Source organism: Mobula birostris, chromosome 1 (genome assembly GCF_030028105.1).
Source record: "Mobula birostris isolate sMobBir1 chromosome 1, sMobBir1.hap1, whole genome shotgun sequence".
Lineage (NCBI taxonomy): Eukaryota > Metazoa > Chordata > Chondrichthyes > Myliobatiformes > Myliobatidae > Mobula > Mobula birostris.
The window spans coordinates 76,816,373-76,841,500 of NC_092370.1; the positions used below are offsets into that span (position 1 = coordinate 76,816,373).

The following is a 25,128-nucleotide window of genomic DNA, read 5'->3' on the forward strand; positions in this document are numbered from 1 at the left end:
GAAGAAGTATGTGCATAGCAGGTATAGACAGACAATTAAGGAGTATAAGGAATGCAGGAAACACACACAAAATACTGGAGGAACTCAGCAGGCCAAGCAGCTATTGAAAAGAGTACAGCTGGCAGAACGCTTGAGAAGGAAACCTGAAGGCATGAGGTTGCTCTAGAAGACAAGTTGAAGGAGAATCCCAATATCTTGTGCAGAAATATTGTATTAAGAGGAAAGGAATAGCAAGGGACAAAATTGGTCCTCTTGAAGATCAGAGTGGTCATCTATGCATGGAGCCAAAAGAGATGGGGGAGATCTTTAATGGATTTTTTTGCATCTGTATTTATTGAGGAGATGGACACAGAGTCTACAGAAGTGAGGCAAAACAGCAGTGAGGTCATGAACCCTATACAGAATACGTCCCCAAGGCCTGACAAGGTGTTTTCACAGACCTTGTTGGAGGTTAGTGCAGAAATTCCAGGGGCCTTAGCAGAGATATTTAAAGTGACCTAAGGTGAGGTGCTGGAGAGGCACAGGATAGCTAACGTTGTTCCACTGTTTAAGAAAGACTCTGAGAATAAGCAGGGAAATTATAGGCTGGTGAGCCTGACATTAATAGTGGATAAGTTTTTGGTAGGTATTCTAGGGAACTTGATATATATTCGTATTTAGATAGACAAGGATTGGTTAGAAATAGTCAACATGGTTTTGTGTGAGGTAGATCATATCTAACCAATCTTACAGAGTTTTTCAAGGAAGTTAACAGAAATGTAGATGAAGGCAGGGCAGTGCATGCTATCTGCATGGACTTTAGCAAAGCCTTTGACAAGGTCCCACATGCAAGGATGGCTCAGTTACTTTGCATTCAGGATCAGGTAGTAAAATGGATTAGAATTTGGCTTCACAGGAGAAGCCAGGGAGTGGTAGTAGATGGTTCCCTGTGACTGGAGGCCTGTGACTAGTGATGTGCCACAGGGATCGGTGCTAGTTCTGTTCCTGTTTGTCATCTATATCAAAGATCTGGATGATAATGTGGTATATTGGATCAGCAAATTTGCGGTTGACAATAAGATTTGTGTGTAGATTGTCAAAGCTTGCTACAGGGTCTGGATCAGCTGTAAAAATGGGCTGGAAAATGGCAGGTGGAATTTAATGCAGCTAAGTATGAGGTATTGCACTTTGGGAGTATAAACCAGGGTAGGACTTACACAGTGAGCCGTAGTGAACTGATTGGTGTAGTAGAACAGAGGGACCTGGGAATACAGATCTATAATTCCTTGAAAGTGGTGTTAGAGGTAGATAGGGTTGTAAAGAAAGCTTTTGGCACATTCGCCTTCATAAATCAAAGTACTGATAATAGCAGTTGGGATGTTATATTGAAGTTGTTTAAAACATTGGTGAGGCCTAATTCGGAGTATTGTGTGCAGTTCCAGTCAACTATATCAGGAAAGATATCAATAAGATTGAAAGAATACAGAGAAAATTTACAAGGATGTTGCCAGAATTTGAGGATCTCAGTTATAGGAAAAGATTGAATAGGTTAGGGTTTCATTCCCTAGGTCATAGGAGGTGAGGGGAGATTTGATACAGACATGTAAAATTAGGAGGAGTATACAGTATATAGGGTAAATGCAAGCAGGCTTTTTCCACTGAGGTTGGATGAGACCAGAAGGGTTAAGGGTGAAAGGTGAAATGTTTAAAGGAAATATGAGGGGGAACTTCATTCAAAGGGTGGTGACAGTGTGAAATGAGGTGCCAGAGGAATTACTTGATGTGGGCTTGATTACAGCATTAAAGAGAAGTTTGGATAAGTACATGGAGAGGAGAGGTATAGAGGCCTATGGTCCAGGTGCGTGTGGGTCGATGGTTCGAGGTGGAATAATATTTTGGCATAGAATAGATGGCCCGAAGGGGCTTTTTTTCTGTGCTGTAGTGCTCTATCACACTGAATGAAATGCTAAAAAAAAATGAGAAGTGTTTGATGCTTCCGGGCTTCAACCTCATGGAATTCAGAAGGATGGGCAGGAGGTGGAATCTCTTTGAAACCTCCCTTACACTGAAAGGCCAGGATAGAATGGACATGGAGAGGATACTTCCATCAGTAGGAGGGTCTAGGATCTAGGAGGCTAGGGCACACAGAATAAAGGATGTCCCTTTAGAACTGAGATGAGGAGGAATTCTTTCAGATAGAGGATAGTGAATCTGTGGAATTTGTTGCCACAGTGAATTGTGTATTCTAAGGCACAAATTGATTGATTCTTGATTGGTAAGGGTTGAGAAATTAGCCATGACTGAAGGTGCAGCAGAATTGATGAGCCTGAATGGCCTAATTCTAGAGCATAGAACAATACTGCATGAGAAAAGCCCCTTCAGCCTATAATTTGGTGCTAAGCTAATTAAACTAGCAATTAAATGCTTGACAAAAATAATCCCTTCTGATTACATAATGTCCACATCTCTACATTTAGAAAACAGCCAGCATAATCAAAGCTCCTACCCACCCCAGATATTCTGTCTTCTCTCCCCTCCCATCTGGAAGAAGACACTTAGAGTCATAGAATCATAGAACACTACAGCACAGAAACAGGCCCTTCGTTCCATCTAGTCTGTGCTGAACCGTTAATATGCTTGCTCCCGTCCACCTGCACCTGGACCATAGCCATCCCATCCACGTACCTATCCAAATTTCCATAAATGTTGAGGTCAATCTCACATCCACTACCTGCATTGGCAGCTCGTTCCACACTCTCACCATCTTCTGAACGAAGAAAGTTCTCCTCATGTTCCCCTTAAGATGTCACCTTTCACCCTTAACCCATGACCTATAATTGTAGCCTCACCCTGTAGGATACTGAGGAATGCAGTAGAACAGAGGGATCTGGGAACACAGCTACATAATTCCTTGAAAGTGGCATCATTGTAGTGGAAAAAGTCTGCTTGCATTTACCCTATCCATACCTCTCCTAACTGTATATCTCTGTCAAATCTCCCCGCAATCTTCTATGTACTAGGGAATAAAGTACTCACCCAATCTTTCTGTATAACTCAGGCCCTCCAGTTCCAGAAACATGCTTGTAAATTTTCTCTCCATTCTTTCAATTTTATTTACATCTTTCCGGTAGGTAGGTAACCAAAACTGCACGTAATACTCAAATGAGTCTTCGCTTATACAATTTCAACATTACATCCCAACTCCTGTACTCAGTACGTTGACCTATGAAGGCCAATGTGCCAAAAGCTTTCTTTTCTTTACAACCCTATCGCCCTGTTTCAAGGAATTAGGTATCTGTATTCCCAGGTATCTCTGATCTACCACACTCCTCAGTGTCCTACAATGTAAGACCTACGGTACCCTGGTTGGTCCTCCCAAAGTGTAAATCCTCCCAGTTGTTTGCATTAAATTCCATCTGCTATTTTTCAGTCCATTTCACCAGCTGGTCTAAATCCTGTTGCGGATTTGATAATCTTCCTTGCTATTGACTGCACCCCTAGTCTTGGTGTTATCTGCAAATTTGCTGATCCAGTGTACAACGTTATCATCCAGATCATTGATATAGATGACATTAGACTCAGCACCGATTCCTGCAACATAGACCTCCAATCAAAGAGGCAATCATCTACAACCACTCCACAAAACCAATGTTTAATCCAACCTATTACCTCATCTTGAATGCTAAGCGACTGAACCATCTTGATCAACCTCCCACGTGGGACCTTGTGAAAGACCTTGCTAAAGTTCATGTAGACAACATCCACTGCCTCACCTTTATTAGCTTTCTTGGTAACTTCCTCAGAAAAACTCTGTAAGATTGGTTAGACACGACTTACCATGAACAAAGTCATGCTGATTATCCCTAATCAGTCTGTGTCTATCCAAATACTTGTATATCCAGACCCTTAGAATACCTCTCTGTAGCTTTCCCACTACTGATGTCAGGCTCGCCAGCCTATAATTTTGGTTTATTCTTAGAGCGTTTCTTAAACAAAAAACCCAGCACCTCATCTGTGTCTATGGATGTTCTAAATACCTCTGCTACGGCCCTTGCAATTTTTGTACTAGCCTCCCACAGGGTAGAAGGGAACACATTGTCAGAATCTGGGGATTTAATTTGTCTCCTCCTCTGTAATCTGTATAGTTTCCATAACCTCGCTGTTGAATTGCCTCACATCTATAGACTTTGTGTCCATCTCCCAAGTAAATACAGATGCAAAGAAATTCATTTAAGATCTCCCACATCTCTTTCAGCTCCGTGTATAGACTACCACTCTGATCTTTCAGAGAACCAATTTTGTCCTTGCTATTCTTTTTGCTCTTAATACAATATATCTATGGAAGCCACCAGGATTCTCCTTCAGCTTGTCTGCTACATGAACCTCATGTCTTCTTTTAGCCCTCCTGATTTCATTCTTAAGTGTTCTCTTGTATTTCTTATACTCCTCAAGTACCTCATTTATTTCTGTTTGCCGATACTTGCTCTGCACCTTCTTCTTTTTCTTAACCAGGGCCTCAATATCTCTCAAAAACCAAGTTTCCCTAAATCTGACAGGGAATCTATCAGATCTTTTATTCTGACAGGAACATATAATCTCTACTCTCAAAATTTCACTTTTGAAGGCCTCCCACTTACCAAGTACACCTTTGCCAGAAAACAACATGTTCCAATCCACACTTGCTAGATCCTTTCTGATACCATCACAATTGGCCCTTCTCCAATTTAGAATCTCAAACCAAGGACCAGACCTGTCTTTTTCCATAATTACCTTGAAACTAATAGGATTATGGTCAGTAGATGCAAAGTGTTCCCCTACACAAACTTCTGTCAACTGCCCTGTCTCATCCCCTAACAGGAGATCTAGTATCTCACTCTTTAGTTGGGACTTCTATGTACTGGTTGACGCAACTTTCCTGAACACATTTGGCAAAATCGCTCCCATCCAGTCCTTTTACAGAATGGGAGTCCCAGTCAATATGTGGAAAGTTAAAGTCATCTACTATCACAACTTCATGTTTCTGGTAACAGCGTGCAATTTTTACAAATTAGCTCCTCTAAATGCTGCGGTCTGTAATATAAGTCCATTAACGTGGTCATACCTTTCTTAATCCTCAGTTCTATCCATAAAGCCTCACTAGATGAGCTCTTCAGCCTATCCTGTCTGAGCACAGCCGTGACATTTTCCTTGACTAGTAATGCCACCCTTCCCCCTTCAGCATTTCCCTCATAGGAGATGTAGTATCGCACTCCCTCATTGGGACCACTCTCTCACATCTAAAACAATGGAACTCCAAAACACTGATCTGCCAGTCCTGCCCCTCCTGCAACCAAGTCTCACCAATGGCTACAATGTCATAATTCCACTTGCTGATCCATGCCCTAAGGTCTGCTGCCTTTCCGACAATACCCCTCACATTGAAATAAACTCATCTCAGGACATTAGTCCCACATGCTTGACCTTTTGAATCCTGACCTTGTATGTAGGCTTAACAACATCTTTCTGCACAGCCACTCCACTCTCTGTTCTGGAGCTCTGGTTCCCGTCCGTCCCCATGGAACTCTTGTCTGCAGGGCAATGGCAACCGGAGCACCAGTAAAAAGCTATACAGAGTGCCATGCAAAAGCATAAAATCACAAGGCAGCATGTTCAAAACCAGCTGCACCCTTGCTGTTATTAGACTATTGAATGGCTCTCTAGTACAATAAGACAGACTCTTGACCTCACAATCACTCTTGGGTTCCATCTTGAGTACTAGCCTACAAAGCAGCCAGGACATCTTCAGGAAGCGGTGTCTCAGAATGGCAGTGTCCATTATTGAGGGCCTCCAGCACCCAGGGCATGCCCTTTTCTCACTGTTACCATCAGGCAGGAGATACAGAAGCCTGAAGACACACACTCAGCGATTCAGGAACAGCTTCTTCCCCTCTGTCATCCAATTCCTAAATGGACATTGAACCTGTGAACACTACCTCACTTTTTTAATATATATTATTTCTGTTTTTGCATGATTTTAACCTATTCAATATACATATACTGCAATTGATTGATTGATTTCTTCTATATTATGTATTGCATTGAACTGCTGCTACTAAGTTAACAAATTTCACGACACATGCTGGTGATAAACCTGATTCTATTCTCATTGTCTAATCTCATACTGTAATGTATTGTATTGCCTATCCTCAATTCACTTTCTCTGTAACTGTAACATTTTACTCTGCATTCTGTTATTGTTTTACCTTGTTCTACCCTCGATGCTCTGTGTAATGATTTGCTCTGTCTGAATAGTATGCAAGACCAGCTTTTAACTGTAGCTTGGTACATGTGACAATGGCAAACCAATTTCAATCTTGGCCAGCATGGAGCAGTTGAGCAAAAGGCCATTTTCCATGCTACGATCCTATGACAGGAGAGTGAAGCAGATTCAACAGGGAATCTTCATTAGTGTGGATGAGTCGGTCTGAAGGGCCGGTTCCCATGCCGTTTGACTCTGTGACCCTATGGAAGGGCAGTAGATGGAGACTGGTCAGCTTAGAACCATCTGGCCAAAGGACCTGCCTCCATGCCTCTCCTTACAGCTCACACCCTCCAAGCCCGGCAGCATTCCAGTGAACTTCTCCTGCACCACAACCAAAGTCCCCATGCCCTTCCTGCACCCTGCAGCCCTGTAACCCGCCCCGTGTTTCCCCCTCGCCATTACCTCTTCCGGCTGCGGCGGGCTGACCTTGGACAGGGGAGAGACCTGGGGTGTCTTGGGGCGCCTGGGGCCGTCAGGTGCCGGCTCCGGGTGGGCGGACAGGGTGTGGCTCCTCAGCTCGCCCTCGCTCTCGAACTTCACGTTGCAGTTGACGCAGCGGCTCTGGGACAGCACCCCCTCGGGGCCGGCGGGAGGGGTGCTGGTCCGCTTCCCGCCTCCCCCGCCGCCGCTGCCACCCACACAGGAGGCGCACAGTCCGTAGGGTAGCCCGTTGATATCCAGCTTCACCAGGTCCTGCTTGCAGCGGAACTCCTGTAGGCAAGAAGCACACTTGTAAAGCTTGGGCAGGGGCTGCCCCCGCTGGGCCTGCTGCCCCCCCGGGGCGCCGCCCGTCTTCTGCATGTGGAAGGTCCCGTGGATCTTCAGCTCCAGTGTGGAGGTGACGGTCTGCATGCAGACCACGCACCGGAAACCGGTCAGGGAGTTCCTGAGGTCAGGGTGCATCTGGCAGTGCTCCAGGAACTGCTCCTCCGACTGCAGTGGCATCTTGCAGATGCGGCAGGTACCGGTGTCCAGGCTCTTGCTGTGCGTCACCTTGTGCTCGGTGAGAGTGAGGAGGGAGGGGAACCGCTCGCCGCAGATGGGGCACATGTAGTGCTTGACCGGGCCCAGGTGGGTCTGGGCGTGCTCCCTCAGCCCACCCTCCGAGAAGAAGGTCCGGGAGCAGACGTCGCACTTGTGGCTGCCCTTGATCAGCTCGGCCTTCTGCCGGACCATGGCGCTCTCTCCCGGCCGGATGTTGTGGTCCCGGAGCTGGTGGTTCTGCAGGAGCGACTCCATGGTGTAGGCCGCCCCGCAGATGTCGCAGGCGTACATGGTCTCTGCCCCGTCCAGGTCCTCCTCGCTGCCGTCCCGGCTGCTCTGGGCCTCCCGGTGGTTGGCCAGGATGGTCTGCAGCTCAGCTGCTGTCGCCGCTGCCTCCTCATCCTCCTTGTGCAGCGGCTCGGAGGCCCCGTTGGCGGCGCAGGCTGGCCCCCGGCCCTCGAAGACGCAGTGCTTCTCGCGCAGGTGCTTCTCCAGCAGGATAATGGCGTGGAAGGCCTTGCTGCAGAACTTGCAGTTGTACTTCTTGCTGTGGCTGGTGACGTGGCACTGCAGCTCCACCTCCGTGCCGAAGACCTCGCCGCAGAAGATGCAGCGGTGCACTTTGCCGCGGTGCTCCAGGTGGTTCAGCTTGACGTGCAGCTGCAGTTCAGCCTCGCCGGCAAAGTCCCAGTTGCAGGAGGTGCAGCGGTACACCTTCTTCTCGTTGCTGTGCTTGACAGCCAGGTGCAGCTGGACCGAGACCTTGGAGTCGAAGATCTCCTGGCACAGGGTGCAGCGGAAGAAGATGAAGGTGTGCATGTCCAGCAGGTGCTTCTGCAGGTCGTCGACGGAGGTGAACTGCTTGTCGCAGCTCTCGCAGATGTAGTAGGTGGAGGTGACCGTGAAGTGGACGGTAACGTGCTTGAGGAGCGCCTCGTGGGACGGCAGCTCCTTGCTGCACTGCGGGCAGGCCAGCTTCCTCTGGACGGTGCCCAGGTGCGTCTTCAGGTGCGCCTGGAAGCCATCTGGCGATGCGAACTTGGCGCCGCACTGGCTGCAGGTGTACTCACCCGGGAGCTGGGACCCCCCCTGGCCTGCCTTGATGGGGCCCCCCTGCTCAGGTGAGGCAGGGCTTGATCTGCGGCTACCGTTGTCGTAGGCCAGGGCCAACGGCACGTTCTTGTGGTTCTCCTTCACGTGCTTGTTGAGCCGGGGCACGCTGCTGAACACGGGCGAGTTGGTGCAGTAGGGGCAGGAGTAGACCTCCAGCAGAGGCTCCTGGTGGGGCGCGGTGGCGGCGAGGAGTGAGGGCGAGTCGAGGCTGGGGGCCGGCGTGGCCTGGGAGTGGGAACGCCGGGCGTGATCCTCCAGCGAGGCCTCCGTCAGGAAGCCCATCAGGCAGTGGGGGCAGAAGAAGGCGTTGCTGCCCTTGGAAGGGGGTTGTCCAGCGGCCAGGCTATGGCAGCGACGGATGTGCTCCTGCAGGCTGTTCAGATCGGCCGGTGCCTCCGAGCAGAAGTTGCAGGGGAAAGGGGAGGGTGAGGAGGAGCCACCCCCACCGGCGGTGGCGATGGCGGCCGGCGCCGGGGGGAGGGCCTGCTCCGCCTCACCGCCGTGGGCCTGTCGCAGGTGCTCATGCAGGTTGAGGAGGGAGGGCAGGCTCTCCAGGCAGAGCTGGCAGGGGTGCAGCTGCTCAGGCTGGTCCAGGTGTGCAGCCTTCAGGTGGGCCTGCAGGACGGGCAGGCTGCTGAAGGCCCGCTGGGCGCAGTGTGCGCAGCTGTAGCTCTCCCGCGGCCGCTTGAGGAGGGGGCCCGCCCCTTCTGGCGCTGACTGCGACCCCCTCTTCCTGCTCCGCTGCCTGGGCAGCAGCAGTAGCGGCTGGGGCTGAGGCTGGGGAGCGGGGTTGCCCCCGTCGGGCACGGCGGAGCAGCTGTCGGCCGACAGATTGGAGTCGGGCGTGGTGCTGGAGACGGAAGCATAGCCCAGGGTCACCACCGAGGGGCTGCGGCTGCCGGCGGCCTCCGCCCGCCGGTGGGCGTCCAGGTGGGCCCGCAGCTCCTCGGCGGAGAGGAGGCGCTGGGCGCAGAGGCCGCAGCGCGGCGGCTGGTCGCGGCCGTGGGCGCGGCCGGCGTGGGCCAGCAGCGCCCCCTCCTCGGCGAAGGGCTCGGAGCAGCAGGCGCACTGGAGGGCGGGGCCGGAGCCAGGCGCGGGGGCCAGGACCACGCTCCCAACCCCGCCGTCCTCCTCGGAGGGCGAGCGCTCGGGGTGGCATTCCCCGATGTGCCGCTGCAGCTCCTCAGGCAGGTCGAAGCCCTCCTCGCACCGGCTGCACTTCCGGCTCTCCGGCGGCCTCCAGCAGCCGTCCAGCCGGGAGAGGGCGGCAGCGGAGCAGGAGGAGGAAGAGGAGGTGGAGGAGGGAGCAGAGGGAGGAGGGGAAGACCCGCCCCGGGGCTTCTCGTGAACCTGCATGTGGCCACTGAGGGAGCTGGGGGTGAGGAAGCCGCGACGGCAGACGGGGCAGCGGTACGGCTTGCTGGAGGCGTGGGTCTTGAGGTGGATCTTGAGGTGGTCACTGCGGGAGAAGGCGGCCTCGCACTCGCTGCAGTGGTACTTCTTGTCCCCAGTGTGGAGCTTGAGGTGGCGGTCGCGGCTGCGCTTGTGCTTGAAGAGGCGGCTGCAGAAGGTGCAGCGGAAAGGCAGCTTGTCCCCGTGCGTCTGCTCGTGATGTTTCAGGAAGCCCAGCCGGCTGAAGGACTTGTCGCAGAACTGGCAGGGGTAGGGCAGTCCGGCGCCGCCCTCTTCCTCGCCCACCTCCAGACCCTCACCGTGGTTCGGCGAGCCCTGGTCCTTGCTGGACGGGGAGGAGGGGGGCCATGAGCACGAGGGGTCATCCTCCACATCTGGGCCATCTGCAAGGGAGAGAGAAGAGAGGGTGGTCAGTGTGCGTTACTGTTCATCCCCGCTACACTTGTGACCCCCTACCCCTCCCACCATCATCTCAGCCCGCTGTGTATATTTAAGGTGCATAGGGACACATGCAGGCAGACAGGATTAGTTAGATCGGCATCATGGTATGCACAGACGTTGTGGGCCGAAGGGCCAGTCCTGGTGCTGTACTGTTCTACGTTTGAATTAATGAGCGTAGTTAATTAAAAGGTATTACAATGCTTGTAGGTAAGGCAGCATTTGTGACGGGATGTAGGCAGTTGATATTTCAGGTTGACATCCTTGACTGCAGGAAATTTGCTTTCAAAGTTTGACTGCACTTCTCGCTGCTGCCACAGCACGAGAATAACATTCGCATGTTCACATAAACACACACACACGTTCTCACACACACAAATACATACACACACTCACACACACACACTCTCATACACTCAATCTCTCTCACACTCATCCTCATTCACTCACACTCTCACACATTCTCTCTCATACACACTCTCTTACACACACACACACTTTCTCCCTTTCACACACACACAACCTCTCACACTCACACTCATCCTCATTCACTCACACTTACATTGGGACAGACACTAATCCATCCAGTCTACACTTCTCACTGCTTCAGTAAAAGAGCCAGCATAATCAAAACCCCCGAACCCACCACTCTGGACATTTTCTCTTCTCCGACTCTCATTGGGCAGAAGATACAAAAGCTGCGATGCTTGTACCATCAAGCTCAAAAACAGTTTCTATGCCTAACACAAGATCCTACAGGTGCTGAAAGGGCAGAGCAAAACAAACAAAATGCTGGAGGAACACAGCAAGTCAGGCAGCATCTATGGAGAGGAATAACCAGTCGACAGTTTGAGCCGAGACTCTTAATCAGGACTGGAAAGGAAAGGAAAGAAGCTAGAATAAGAGGGTGGAAGAGGGCCAGGAGTACTGGCTGGCAGGTGATAGGAAAACCCAAATGTGGGGAAGGAGGGCAGACATGGGAGAAGTAGGAAGCTTGGAAGTGATAGGTGGAAGAGGTAAGAAGCTTGGAAGTGATAGGTGGAAGAGGTAAGAAGCTTGGAAGTGATAGGTGGAAGAGGTAAGAAGCCTGGAAGTGATAGGTGGAAGAGGTAAAGGGCTGAAGAAGAAGGGATCCGACAGCAGAGGAGAATGGACATGGAAGAAAGGGAAGGAGAAGGAATACCGGAGGGAGGTGATGGGCAGCAATGGGGCAAGAGGGAGCCAGAATGGGAATGGATGAATAGAGAAGGGAGAAGGAGGAGAGTTTATTAGGAGGCAGAGACATCGATATTTATGCCAACAGGTTGGAGGCTATCCAGACAGAATATGGTATTGCTTCTCCCATCTGAAAGTGACAGTACAGGTGGCAATAGACTGAAATGATGAAATGGGAAGTCGAATTGAAGCAGATGGCCACCAGGAAATCCCACCTTTTACGGTGAATGGAGCAAAGGTGCTCGGTGAAGTAGCCCCAAATCTACGTTGAGACTCACCACTGTAGAGAAGGCCCCAAAGGAAGCAGGGGGTACTGTATCTGGACAGGTGTAGCACTTGTCACGATTGCAGTGTTAAATGCCAAGAGGGAGGTCAGTGGAGAGGGACAAGTGAACAAGAGAGCAATCCCAATGGAAAGGGTGGGGAGGGGAGAAGGAAAGATGTGTTCAGTGGTAGGATCATGTTGAAGATGGTATAAATTAGAGAATGATGTTCTGAAGATGGAGGTGGGTGGGGTGGCAGCTACTGCTATTGACTATTGGATATTCCCTTCGTGCATTAAGGTTGACTCTTGACCTCACAATCTACCTCTCTACGACTTTGTGCTTTATTGTCCACCTGCACTGAAGTAATGGTATGATCTGTTTGGCACACAGAACAAAGTTTTTCACTCTACCTCTGTACATGCGGCAGCAATAGTCCAGTTACCAATGACATACTCCTGCACATTTACCCACTAACTCATTACCTAACACACAAGATCAAACACACGTTCACACAGAGAAGTAAGAGATGCTGGAAATTTCGAGAAATACACGTGTTCATTCTCTCTCACTGGAGGCCTGTGACTAGTGGAGTGCTGAAGGGATCGGTGCTGGGTCTATTGTTGTTTTCGTCTATATCAACAATCTGGATGGTAATGTACTTAACTGGATGACTCCAAGATTTGGGGTGTAGTGGACAGCGAGGAAGACGATCAAAGCCTGTAGTGGGTCCTGGACCAGATGGAAAAATGGGCTGAAAAATGGCAGATGGAATTTAATGCAGACAAGTGTGAGGTGTTGTACTTTGAGAGGATCACTCGGGGTAGGTCTTATACAGTCAGCGGTAGGACACTAAGGAATGCAGTGGAACAAAGGGATCTGGGAATACAAGTCCATACCTCAGTGAAAGTGGCATCACTGGCACATTGGGTTGTTAAGAAATCTCTTAGCACATTGGCCTTCATAGATCAATGTACTGAGTACATGAGTCAGGAGAAAATAGTCTACCCTTTCATGCACTTTGGTAGAAGAAATGAAAAGGTTGACTGTTTTCTAAACGGAGAGAAAATTCAAAAATCTAAGGTGCAAAGGGACTTGGGAGTCCTCGTGCAGGATTCCCTGAAGGTTAATTTGCAGGTTGAGTCAGTGGTGAGGAAGGCAAATACAAGGTTAGCATTCATTTCAAGAGGATTAGAATATAAAAGCAAGGATGTAATATTGAGGCTTTATAAAGCCCCGGTGAGGGTTCACTTGGAGTATTGCGAGCAGTTTTTGGCTCTTTATTTAAGAACGGATGTGCTGACATTGGAGAGGGTTCAAAAGAGGTTCATGAAAATGATTCCGGGATTCAAAGGCTGGTCATACGAGGAGTGTTTGATGGCTCTGGGCCTCTGCTCACTGGAATTCAGAAGAACGAGGGGTGACCTCATTGAAACCTATCGAATGTTGGCAGGCTTTGATGGTGGGAGAGTCTACAACCAGAGGACACAGCCTCACAATAGCAGGTCATCCTTTTAGAATGGGGATGAGAAGGAATTTCTTTTGCCTAGAGTGGTGAATCTATGGAATTCATTGCTACAGGCAACTCTGGAGGCCAAGTCATTGGGTATATTTAAGGCAGAGGCTGATAGACTCTTGATTGGTCAGGGCATGAAGAGATATGGGGAGAAGGCAGGAGACTGGGGCTGAGAGGGAAAATGGGTCAGCCATGATGAAATGGCAGAGCAGACTCAATGGGCCAAATGGCCTAATTCTGTCCCTATATCTTTTGGCCTTATGGGCTTATGTTATGTTGAAGTTGTATAAGATGTTGGTGAAGCCTAATCTGGAGTATCATGTGCAGTTTTGGTCACATAACTACAGGGAAGACACAAATAAAATTGAAAGAATGCAGAGAAAATTTACAAGGGGGTTAGCAGGACTGGAGGACCTGAGTTATAAGGCAAGATTAAATAGGTTAGAACTTTATTCCTACAACATAGAAGATTGAGCAGATAGAGGTATACAAAATTATGAGGGTTACAGACAGGATAAATGCAAGCAGGCTTTTTCCACTGAGGCTAGGTGAGACCACAACTAGAGGTCATGGGTTAAGGGTAAAAGGTGAAATTATTAAAGGGAAACATCCTTACTCAGAGCGTGGTGAGAGAGTGGAACGAGTCACCAGTGCAAGTGGTGGATGTGATTTCAATTTCAACGTCCAAGAGAAGTTTGGATAGGTACATGTATTGGAGGGTATGGAGGACTATGGTATGGGTGGAGGTTCATGCGACTAGGCAGGTTCAGCATAGACTGGACGGGCTGAAGGGCCTGTTTGTGTGCTGTAGTTTTCTATGACTCGAAGACTCACATACCACCACAGTCATGCACTTACACAGTTATACATGTTATAGTACCATTCAGTCTAACTGCACCAAGTGCCTCTGACTCCGGCTGTTCCTAAACCTTTTATGACTTAGTTGTGAGTTCTCAGCACATCTGAAGGGCAATGGGGCAACAAAATGCAGAGGATGGCAGGAGTGGTGCTGCAAAGACCACAGCCATAATACAGGATACTGAAGGGGTTCACCAGCATGCTGCCTGCATTGGAGAGCATTAGCTGAAAGGAGGGGTTGGACAAACTCGAGTTGATTCCTCTGGAGCACTGAGGCTGAGGGGCAATCTGACAGAAACTTATAAAATTGTGAGTCATAAATAGGGTAGGCTGGCAGAGTCTTTTCCTCAGGGTGGAAGTGTCAAATAGAGGGCACAGGTTTGAGGTGAGAGAGAAAATTTCAGAGGAGATGTGTGGGGTCATTTTTTTAAGGGAGTGGAATGGTGGTGGAAGTAGATATGGTAAGTATCTATTGTATGGGTTTTTAAACAGACACACGAACAGACAGGGAATGGAGGGATGTGGATTATGTGCAGAAGGATAGGGTTATTTAGACTGGCATTGTGCCTGGCACAGACACCGTGGGTTGAAGGGCTTGTTCCTGTGTATTCTTAACCAACAGCCTGCATTTCCTCCAATACTGATCACACCTCAGCCAGACCCTGTATAATACTGTGCAAACTGAACAAGACCTGGTGTTATGGAAATGCAGGAATTTCTTTGGGCTGAGATTTTAACCAACTATTTCTTCTGACATTGTTCTAACTCTTCACAATCCTTCTTAATATTTATCTTATCAGTTTCAAACAATCTTCACAAAACTCTTCTTACCAACCAAACTTTGGCTCCTAATTACTCCCCTGAAGGTTTATCAGTTATCCATATTAGATTAGGGCAAGGCCATTCTGCCCCTTGAGCCCATTCTGTGGTTCAATGAAATCATGGCTGATTTCCATCTCCTCCACTCACCACCTTTGCTGCTGTCCCTTGATAAACCTCCCTAACAAAAACTTATCGATCTCTGTCTTGAAAGCTCCAATTATTCTAGCAACCACAGCCCTTTGGGGGAGAGAATTCTACATTTCTACTTCTCTGTGTGAATAAGTGTTTCTTGATGTCTCTCCTGAATGGTCCGTCACGTACATTAACACCATGCTCCATGAAGCCCACATCCCACCAGAGGAAATAGTTTCTCAGCATTTACCAAATCAAATCCTCTTCTCATTTCAAACATGTCAGCAGAGGGCCAGGAGCTGTGCACAATCAACACAGCTCTCTGAGCTTGATGCACAGACACCCTGCACTACTCACCTCCCCACTCCACACACACACACACACACACACACACACACATACACAGACACAAACACAAGGCACAGACACAGGTGTGCACACACAAACGAGCATGAATAAACACCACGTGCACATATACAAACAGACACACACATAAGCAGACATAAACACAAAGCACAGACACAAAAGTGTGTACACACACTAATAAGCTCAAAATAAACACACACACACATTGTCTCCTTTCTGAGTTCTGACAGTGCTTTTTGTGTTGCTACACACATACACAGGGGGTATAGACAGACCCAAGCAAACACACAAGCATAGAATAAACACACACACACAAACCTTATAATCAGGTAAGAATATATTAGAAGCAAAAGCAGGAGTTGGCCATTTGGCCCCTCTTGACTACTCCACCACTCAGTACTATCACCGCTAATGTTCCAGTTCAGCTCCACTTTACTGTGCTCACCCCATGTCCCTTCATTCCTTCAATATGCAAAACCCCACTCATCTCTGACTGAATACAGTACACTTAGTGAGGGAGCTTCTCTTGGGCTCTATAGAGTATAATTCCAGTCTCTGTCTCCTACATTCCAAGGAATAAAGTCCTAGCCTGCTAAATCTCTCCCTATAACTTAGACCAGCAGCATCCTAGTAAATCTTCTCTGTAATCTTCCCAATTTAATAATGCCATACGACTTTGAGAAAGGCCATTCAACCGATGTGCCTATGCTGACCAAGATGTATATTCAAACTTATTCCTTTTCCTAGCACTTGGCCCATATCCCTCTAAACCACTGTCATTCACATACCTGTCCACATAGTACTTTAAAATATCAAATATACCTGCCTCAACCCCTCCTCTGGTTCCTACCATCTTCTGTGTAAAAATGATACCCCTCAGGTTCTTATTAAACCTTTCATCTTTAACCTTCCTCTAGGTTTTGATAGCCCCACCCTGAAAAAAGACCCCTCACCATATGTGTGCCACTCATGATTTTAAATACCTCTGTCATATCGTCTTTCTTGTAACGGAAGCACATTTCAAGCTATTGCAATTCTTCTGTTGAAACAGGTCTATAGTGAACACCTTCTCCCTGGCCTCACATTCATCGCTGAAGCATCTGGACAGTAAAGATCCTTAGCAACATGCACAAAATACTGGAGGACGTCGCTGAAGGGTCTCAGCCCAAAAGGTTGACTGTACTCTTTTCCATAAATGCTGCCTGGCCTGCTGAGTTCCTCCAGCATTATGCGTGTGTTGCTTGGATTTCCAGCATCTGCAGATTTCTTCTTATTGGTAAAGTTCCCTATGTATGACTACAGTTTATTGATTTCTGCTCTGCCTTTAACACTACAATTCCAATCAAACTCACCTCCGAACTCCTAGACTTGCTACTTTAACACCTCCCACCATGACTGGATCCTTAACTTCCTGACCAACAGACTGCAATCAGTACGGATAGGCAGCAACACCTCTTCCATGATTATTTTAAACACTGGTACTCCACAGGGTTGTGTCCTCAGCACCCCACTCTGCTCCCTGTATGCCCATGACTACATGGCTAGAGCCCGCTCGAACTCCATCTACAAGTCTGCAGGTGATACGATTATAGCTGGTCGTATCTCTAACAGTCAGGAAGGAGATAGAGAGCCTAGTGAGATGGGGTCATGACAACAATCTTTCTCTCAGTGTCAGTGAAACAAGAGTTGGTCGTTGACTTCAGGAAAGGGAGTGGTGAGTGTCTGTCTGTCGCAACAGTGTGGAGGGAAGAGGGCTGAGAGCTTCAAGTTCTTAGGAGTGAGTATTACGCACAGCCTGGCCTGGTCCAACCACGTTGATGCTATGACCAAGAAATCTCATGAACGCCTCTACTTCATCAGGAGGCTAAAGAAATTTGGAATGAACCCTTTGACCTTTGCAAATTTTTATCCCTGCACCTATCTGGATGCATCGTGGTTTGGTATGGCAACTGCTCTGTCTCTGACTACAAGAAACTGTAAAGCCCTCCTTAGACTCCATACCACTCGCTGCTTCAGGAAAGCAGCCATCAATAACACCATCCACTCCTTTCTCCCATCAGGCAGAAGATACAAAAGCCTGAAAACATGTAGCAACATGCACAAGGACAGCTTCAATCCCACTGAAAAGACAGACTCACGACCTCATCATCTGTCTCATTATGACTTTGCACCTTATTGTCTGTCTGCACTGCACTTTCTCTGTAACTGTAACACTTTATTCTGCTTTCTGTTTTACCTCACACTACCTCAATACACCAAGTAATGAAATGACCTGGATGAATAGTATTGCAAGACAAGATTTTCACTGTACCTCAGTACACATGACAATAATAAATCAATTTACCAAAACTGTACACGATACTCCAAGCCACGGCCTGACTCAAACTAAACAGTCCTGGGAAAGAAATGTGATCGTAGAAGAGTTAACTGCTGGTTCTGAAACACCACTTACATCACCCAGTGAATGAGATTAACAGAACTGGTGAGGCAATCACTGCTGTGTAACTACAGACTATGATAAGACCCTATTTTATGAAGTTCAATTAATTAAGATTAATGGTTTTAATTGTTTCCTCATACCCTGGAATTATCATCTTCAAATAAAATCTCTAATTCACATAAAATAAATCATTTTTAATGGTTTCAGTGGTGGCAGATTTTGAAAATTCTCAGTAATACATAAGGGTGGTCTCCCCTCACCAATGCCCACTGCAAAAATTCCTCTCATTAATGTGGTCAAAAAAATATGAAAAGACGAGAAGCAATTTATTTTAATGGAGTTAGATATTTAGCCCTTTGAATGCTCTACACACCAAGTAACTTTCAAGCCTTCTAGAATGTGATAACTTGACCTAAATGTTAACTTCTGTAACTGAGAAAGAAGAGAGCAGCAGCTACAGAGGAACGCCGCCACCTGTAGGCTCCCCTCAAAGCCATGCATCATCTTGACTTGGAAATATTCTGCAATTCCTTCATTGGCATTGGGTCTAGAACTCCCTTTGCAACAGTTCAACTCGTTCTGAAAGCTTTCTCTCTCCACAGATGCTGCCTGACCTGCTCTGTACACCTAGAGGACACTGATCTATGGGAGATACAATATTCAGAGGGGTAGGGGAGACAAGCTAGCGTAGCGGCTGGGACAATCGCTTTACAGTGCCAGAAACCACCAGTCAGGGTTCGATTCCAGCTGCCGAGTTTGTATGTTCTCTCCGTGACCACATGGGTTTCCGCCGTGTGCTCCGATTTCCTCCCTCATTCCAAAGACATACGGCTAGTTACTGAGTGGTGGGCGTGCTGTGTTGGCGCCAGAAGTCTGGTGATACTAAGCTCTCCCCAGTACTTCCTCGCACTGTGTTGGTCAGTGACGCAAACAAACCACTTCCCTGCATGTTTCAATGTACAGGTGACAAACGAAGCTAATCTTAGCTCGTAAAGAACTTGACATGGAGACACAAGGTAGGCTGCAGATGCAGGAAATCTATTCATTTCCCTCCATTGATGCTGTCTGGCCTGGTAAGTTCTTTCACTATTTTATGTGTCGCTGGAGGAGTTCAGTGGTTTGAGTAGCATCTGTGGAGGAGGGAAGGAACTGACAGCGATTTGAGTCGAAACAATGTCAAGACTGAGATTGGGGAGGGGACGTGGCTGGTATAAAGAGGAGGGGGGAAGTATGTGAGATGCAAAGTGTAAAAACCTGAGACGCAAAGGGACTTGGGAGCCCTTGTGCAAAACACGCTAAAAGGTTAACTTGCAGGTTGAGTCGGTGGTGGGGAAGGCAAATGCAATGTTAGCGTTCATTTCAAGAGGTCTAGAATACATGAGCAGGATGTGATGCTGAGGCTTTATAAGACACTGGTGAGGCCTCACCTTGAGTATTGTGAACAGTTTTGGGCTCCTCATCTTAGAAAAGATGTGCTGGCATTGGAGAGGGTCCAGAGGAGGTTCACAAGGATGATTCCAGGAATGAAAGGTTATCATACGAGGGATGTTTGATGGCACCGGGTCTGTACTCGCTGGAATTCAGAAGGATGGTGGGGGAGATCTCATTGAAACCTTTCAAAAGTTGAAAGGCCTAGACAGAGTAGATGTGCAAAGGATGTTTCCCATGGTGGGAGAGTCTAGGACAAGAGGGCATAGCCTCAGGATAGAGGGCTGCCCTTTTAAAACAGAGATGCAGAGAAATTTCTTTAGCCAAAGGGTGGTGAATTTGTGGAATTTGTTGCCACGTGCAGCTGTGGAGGCCAGGTCATTGGGTGTATTCAAGGCAGAGATTGATAGGTTCTTGATTCGACATGGCATCAGAGGTGACGGGGGGGAAGGCCGGGAACTGAGGTACAGGAGAAAAGAAAAGGATCAGCCGTGATTGAATTTAACTTGATGGGCCAGATGGCCTAATTCTGCTCCTATGTCTTATGGTCTTAGGGTATCTGACATAGGCCAGTGGAGATTTGTGGACTGAAGGGGAGGGGTCTTTTTAATGATCATGGGCAGGTTAAGCCAGGTGGGGGAGGGGAAGCTGAAGGTTGGAAATGGCTGCTGGGGGGAAATAAACTGGAACTAAGGGCATACTCTGGTAAGGAAGAAGATAATGGGGGTCATTAGGGGAGAGGTGTATGGCAGGCGGAACTGGAAACAGATAGGAAAAGGGGGCTGAGGAGGTGCAAAAGCCGTAAAATGTGCGGCTTAATGAGGAATTGTGCCCAGAATAGTGGCCAACATAATCCAGGGCCCCTCCCATCCCAGACATTCTCTCTTCTCCTCCCTCCCTTCTGGCAAAAGGTACATCAGCTTAAAATCATGTACTACTGCATTCAAGGACAGCTTCTATCCTGCTGTTATCAGATTCTTGAGCACACCTCTCATACACTAAAGATTAATTCCTGATCTCCCAATGTACCTCAGTGTGACCTCTGAACTTTACTGCTACTGCACCACATTTCCTCTGCAACTGTAAAATTATATTCTGCATTCTACTTTCCCCGTGTATGGAATGATCTATTGGATGGCAGAATGTACGTCAACGATTTATAAAGGACCTGAATATGGATGAACTGCCAAAAGAAGTAGTTGAGATATTCAAAAGATATTTGGGTAAGTACGACTGATAGGAAAGGTTTAGAGGGATAAATGTGGCTAACTTGGTGGGCACCATGGTTAGCAGGGATGAATTGGGCTGAAGGGCTGTTCCTGTGCTGTATCAATCAATGAGAGGAAAATGATTCTAGGAAAAGAATAAGGGTGGGCAATCAATGATGTGGTAAAATTTTTTCTCAAACCCAAACCCAGCAGAAAAATAAGAGGGTCACCCATTTAAGACAGAACTGAGGCAGAATATTTTCTCTGAGAGGGCTGTGAATCATTGGAACTCCCTGTGAGGTTATGGAGGCAGAGTCTTTAAATTATTTTAAGGCAGATAAAGATTGTTTTTTGACACACTAGGGTGTGAAATGTTGCTGGGGGTAGACAGGAATATAGAGTTGTGGTTACAATCAAATGATAGTATTGAATGGTGATGCATGTTTGAGAGCCCGAATGGCCGACTACTGTTCTTAATTCCTACTTTCCACAAATCAAAAAGATTAGCAGTTATCAAGAGTTCCAAAGGAAGGAAATTAGAGAAATCTGGAGTTCAATTCAGATAGTGTGAGGTGTTGCATTTTGGAAGGTCAGATTAAGGTAGGGCTTTCACAGTGAACATCAGAGCCCTGGTGAGTGTTGTAGAACAGAGGGACCTTGGAGTACAAGTACATAGTTCCCTGAAGGTTCTGTCACAAGTATACAAGGCAGCGAAAAAGGCCTTCATCAGTCAGAGCACTGAATATAAAAGTCGGGATAGACATTGATAAAGCTGCATTTGGAATATTCTTATCATTTTGGTCACCTTGCCATTGGAACAATGCATTTCAGCTGGAAAGAGTGCAGAAGGCTCTCTAGGGACTGAATTATGGAGGTGGTTTGAGCAGATTGGGTCTTTTTTCATTAAAGCGTAGGAGAAATAGGGGTGTTTAGAGGTTTATAAGATCGTGAGCAGAATAGATAAGGTGAGTGCTCAATCTTTTTCCCAGGGTTGGGGAATCGAGAACCAGAGGTGAGAGGGAAGAGATTTAATAGGAAATTGAGCAGCAACTTTTGCATCCAGAGGATGGATGGTATATGGAATCAACTGCCAGAAGAAGTTGTTAAGGTAGGTACTTCAACAAGATTAAAAAGCTACTTGGACAGGTATATAGATAGAAAAGGCTTAAAGGGATATGGGCCAAATAGGACTTACTTAGATGTGCACTTCTGTTGGTGTGGCCCAGTTGGGCCAAAATGCCTGCTTCCATGTTGCTGTACTCTGTGGCTCTGAGTGGGATCAGGAAACAGGATTGTTCAGACATAGTTCGTACAACTATTTGAAGAAAACAATTTTCAAGAAATAGATGTGTCTGTGGTGTCTCTCTCCTTCAGAGACATTGACCTCATCTTCTCAAACTCTCCTCATACACTCTGAAGTTGTAATGATTGGTTAGCAAGTTTAAAGCAATGGTTGTCCTGCCAGGATGTCCTATCACATGACTCCACCTTGTGTGAGCACATATTAATACAACGTGTTTGGCAGCTTTGGGCCTGTACTCACTGGAATTTAGAAGAATGTGTGGGGATCTCAGGGAAACCTTCTGAATGTTGAAAGGCCCAGATAGGATGGACGTGAAGAGGATGTTTCAATGGTGAGGATATCCAGAACTAGAGGGCACAGCCTCAACATTGAGGGGTATCATTTTAGGAGATAGGTAAGGAGGAATTTTTTTTAGCCAGAGAGTAGTGAATCTGTGGAATGCTCTGCCACAGACCATGGGTATATTTAAAGCGAAAGTTGGTAGTTTCCTGATCAGTCAGGGCATCAAAGGGTTTGGTGAGAAGGCAGGTGTATGGGGTTGAGTGGGATCCAGGATCAGACATGATGGAATGGTGGAGCAGATTCGATAGGCTGAATGGCCTAGTTCTGCTCCTATGTCTTATGGTCTTATATATATCTGTGGCGAGGCGAGGGGGGTGTGAATGTAGAAACATATACGAACAGTTGAGGGTCTGTGTCTGTGTTCAGTCATTCCCTCAGCCCCATTCTGCTTTCTGGGACTCAGCTCATCCTTCAAGACTCCAGATGGAAGTGGGGAACCCTGAGGAGGAGCAACATGAGTAAAACTGCTCAATCCGATACAATATAATCCAACGACCGGCAAGAGAGGAGTAACACTGCTTATCTACATCCACTGCTTCTACAAAGAAGGAAACCCTTTTCCTAGTGATAAGTAACATGGAACTCCTGGTCACTGTCCATCCCAGTGAAGCCAAGCCAGAGATTCAGACTGTAACCCACTGCCACCGTCACAGCTCATGTCTGTAGCACGGATTAACAGCACCTCTTCATTGGGAGGTGCATGTAAAATGTTTGCTACTTTTAAAAGTCACATGGACCCGGAGGAATAGCTCATTTACTAAGAAAATGATTCATTTCCTTCAACCCAATCCCACCGCCTCCTGCTTTGATCATCACCTGACGTCTTAATTCCAATCAGTTCTAATCTGCTGCCCGCCCCACTGAAAATACCCTGTGATTGTTTTAATCAAACACCTTTTCCCCAGACATGGCTGAGGTGGGAAGGGTGAGGGTGCACGAGTTCCCCAGCTGCCTGTGGGGCTGAGGCTGTTGATTGCTGAGTGGGCTTCAGGTTCCTCTCGCTGTAGTGGCTGGACAGCGAATGTGCTGGGGTCGGTTCAAGAGGTGGGTCACCATCTCCGCAGGGTTGGAGAACAGACTTCCTCGCTCAAATAAAAACCCAAGCTTCCTGACTTCAGTCAGCAAACTGTCCATTGAGGAACTGGAAACAGGAAGGAATGTTAATAGATAAAGGAGCACACGCGCACACACACGCACACGCACACACATGCACACGCACACGCACACGCACACACACACACCCCAACACACACACACTACATACAAACACACATATGAACAGACACACACGCACAAACTCACACATAGACAGATTAATGGAATTTAGAAGAATGTGTGGGGATCTCAGTGAAACACCCACTCACATACACCAAAACAAACACATGTGAACACATACATATAAACACACGAACACACACACACTCTAGCACACATACACACTCATGAACACACATATACAAAACACGTGTGAACACACATCTACACACATGAACACACCCAGTCTATCACACATACAAACACACTCATGAACACACACACACACACCTGAACACACATACACACTCTATCATACACACACAAACTCACACACATACAAACACAAACACTCATGAACACACACTCTATCATATACACACATACAGACATATGAACGCACATGCACAAACACGCAGACACGCACACAAATACACTCTGTCTCACACACAAACACCTACACACACACAGACACACATGAACACATACACACACAAATGAACAAGCACACACACTCACGAACACACACTTTCACACACACACACACACCACACTATAGTGCAGCATGCGTACATACATGTTAATGTGCACACACACTACTCCTTACACATGTAAAGTGATAAATGTGCATAAACAGCCATGAACAACTACAGCAATAATATGCACACTCTCATACACAGACACACGCTCATACACACACACACACACACACACACACACACACAGACATAGACACACTTTCATACACAGACATAGACACACTCTCATACACAGACACAGACACTGGCATTTTCTCATACGCAGACATAGACTCATTCTCATACACAGACATAGACACAGACTCACTCTCATACACACATAGACACACCCTCATACACAGACATAGACATTCTCATACACAGACACAGACATAGACTCACTCTCATACACAGACACATAGACACTCTCTCATACACAGACACATAGGCACTCTCTCATACACAGACACAGACATAGACTCACTCTCAAACACAGACATAGGCACACTCTCATACGCAGACATAGACACAGACTCACTCATACACAGACATAGACATAGACACTCTCATACACAGACAGACACGTGCGCACATATAGAGGGATATCTGCTTCTCACGCAGAGATACATCTCGAGAGAAATAGAGAAAGATTCACACACACCTACAGAGTGAGACACACATATGCAGACATGGACACCCCATACATCCTGACACTAGGACCAACACACAAAATGTCACACTAACACAGAGGCAGCTCTGTACACAGTGACAAAGATGCCTACACACAGACAGCACACAGATCCTCGCTCTCCGCTGCACACTTGACATTTTATCCCACCTGGACACCGTCTGCTCTGAGGTAACTGTAGCAGGGCGGCTGTGTTGCTTTGAGCTGCAATCTTCAAACCAAATGTTGCCGCCATCTGGAATAAATTCCACTGCAGGCATACAAACCTCTACGTTGTCAGCTGCTAATGACCCCCGAAGTACGTACACACACACACACACACACACACACACACACACATTCACATACAGTCACACACACTCTCACACACACACTCACATGCATATAGTCACACACACACACTCACACAGACTGCAATCACACCCTCACATACACACACACTCACACACCCACATACACTCACACAAACACACTCACACACATACAGTCACACAAACACACTCAAACACACGCTCACGCACACACTCACATATACTCACACAAACAC

The 25,128-nt window shown here is 47.4% G+C and overlaps 1 protein-coding gene across 7 annotated transcripts in view; it reads right to left on the reverse strand.

The window, feature by feature from the left end:
• LOC140197538 (zinc finger protein 521-like) overlaps positions 1 to 25,128 on the reverse strand; it is a 484,469-nt gene that overhangs the window by 281,271 nt on the left and 178,070 nt on the right. For 6 of the 7 annotated variants that reach the window (XM_072257613.1, XM_072257621.1, XM_072257604.1 and 3 more), the window contains one exon: positions 6,683 to 10,173. In XM_072257613.1, coding sequence (XP_072113714.1) covers positions 6,683 to 10,173 — 3,491 coding nt within the window. Of the gene's footprint in view, positions 1 to 6,682; positions 10,174 to 21,671; positions 21,742 to 25,128 lie in introns of those variants that run through there. The other variant, XM_072257651.1, reaches the window with a different exon arrangement.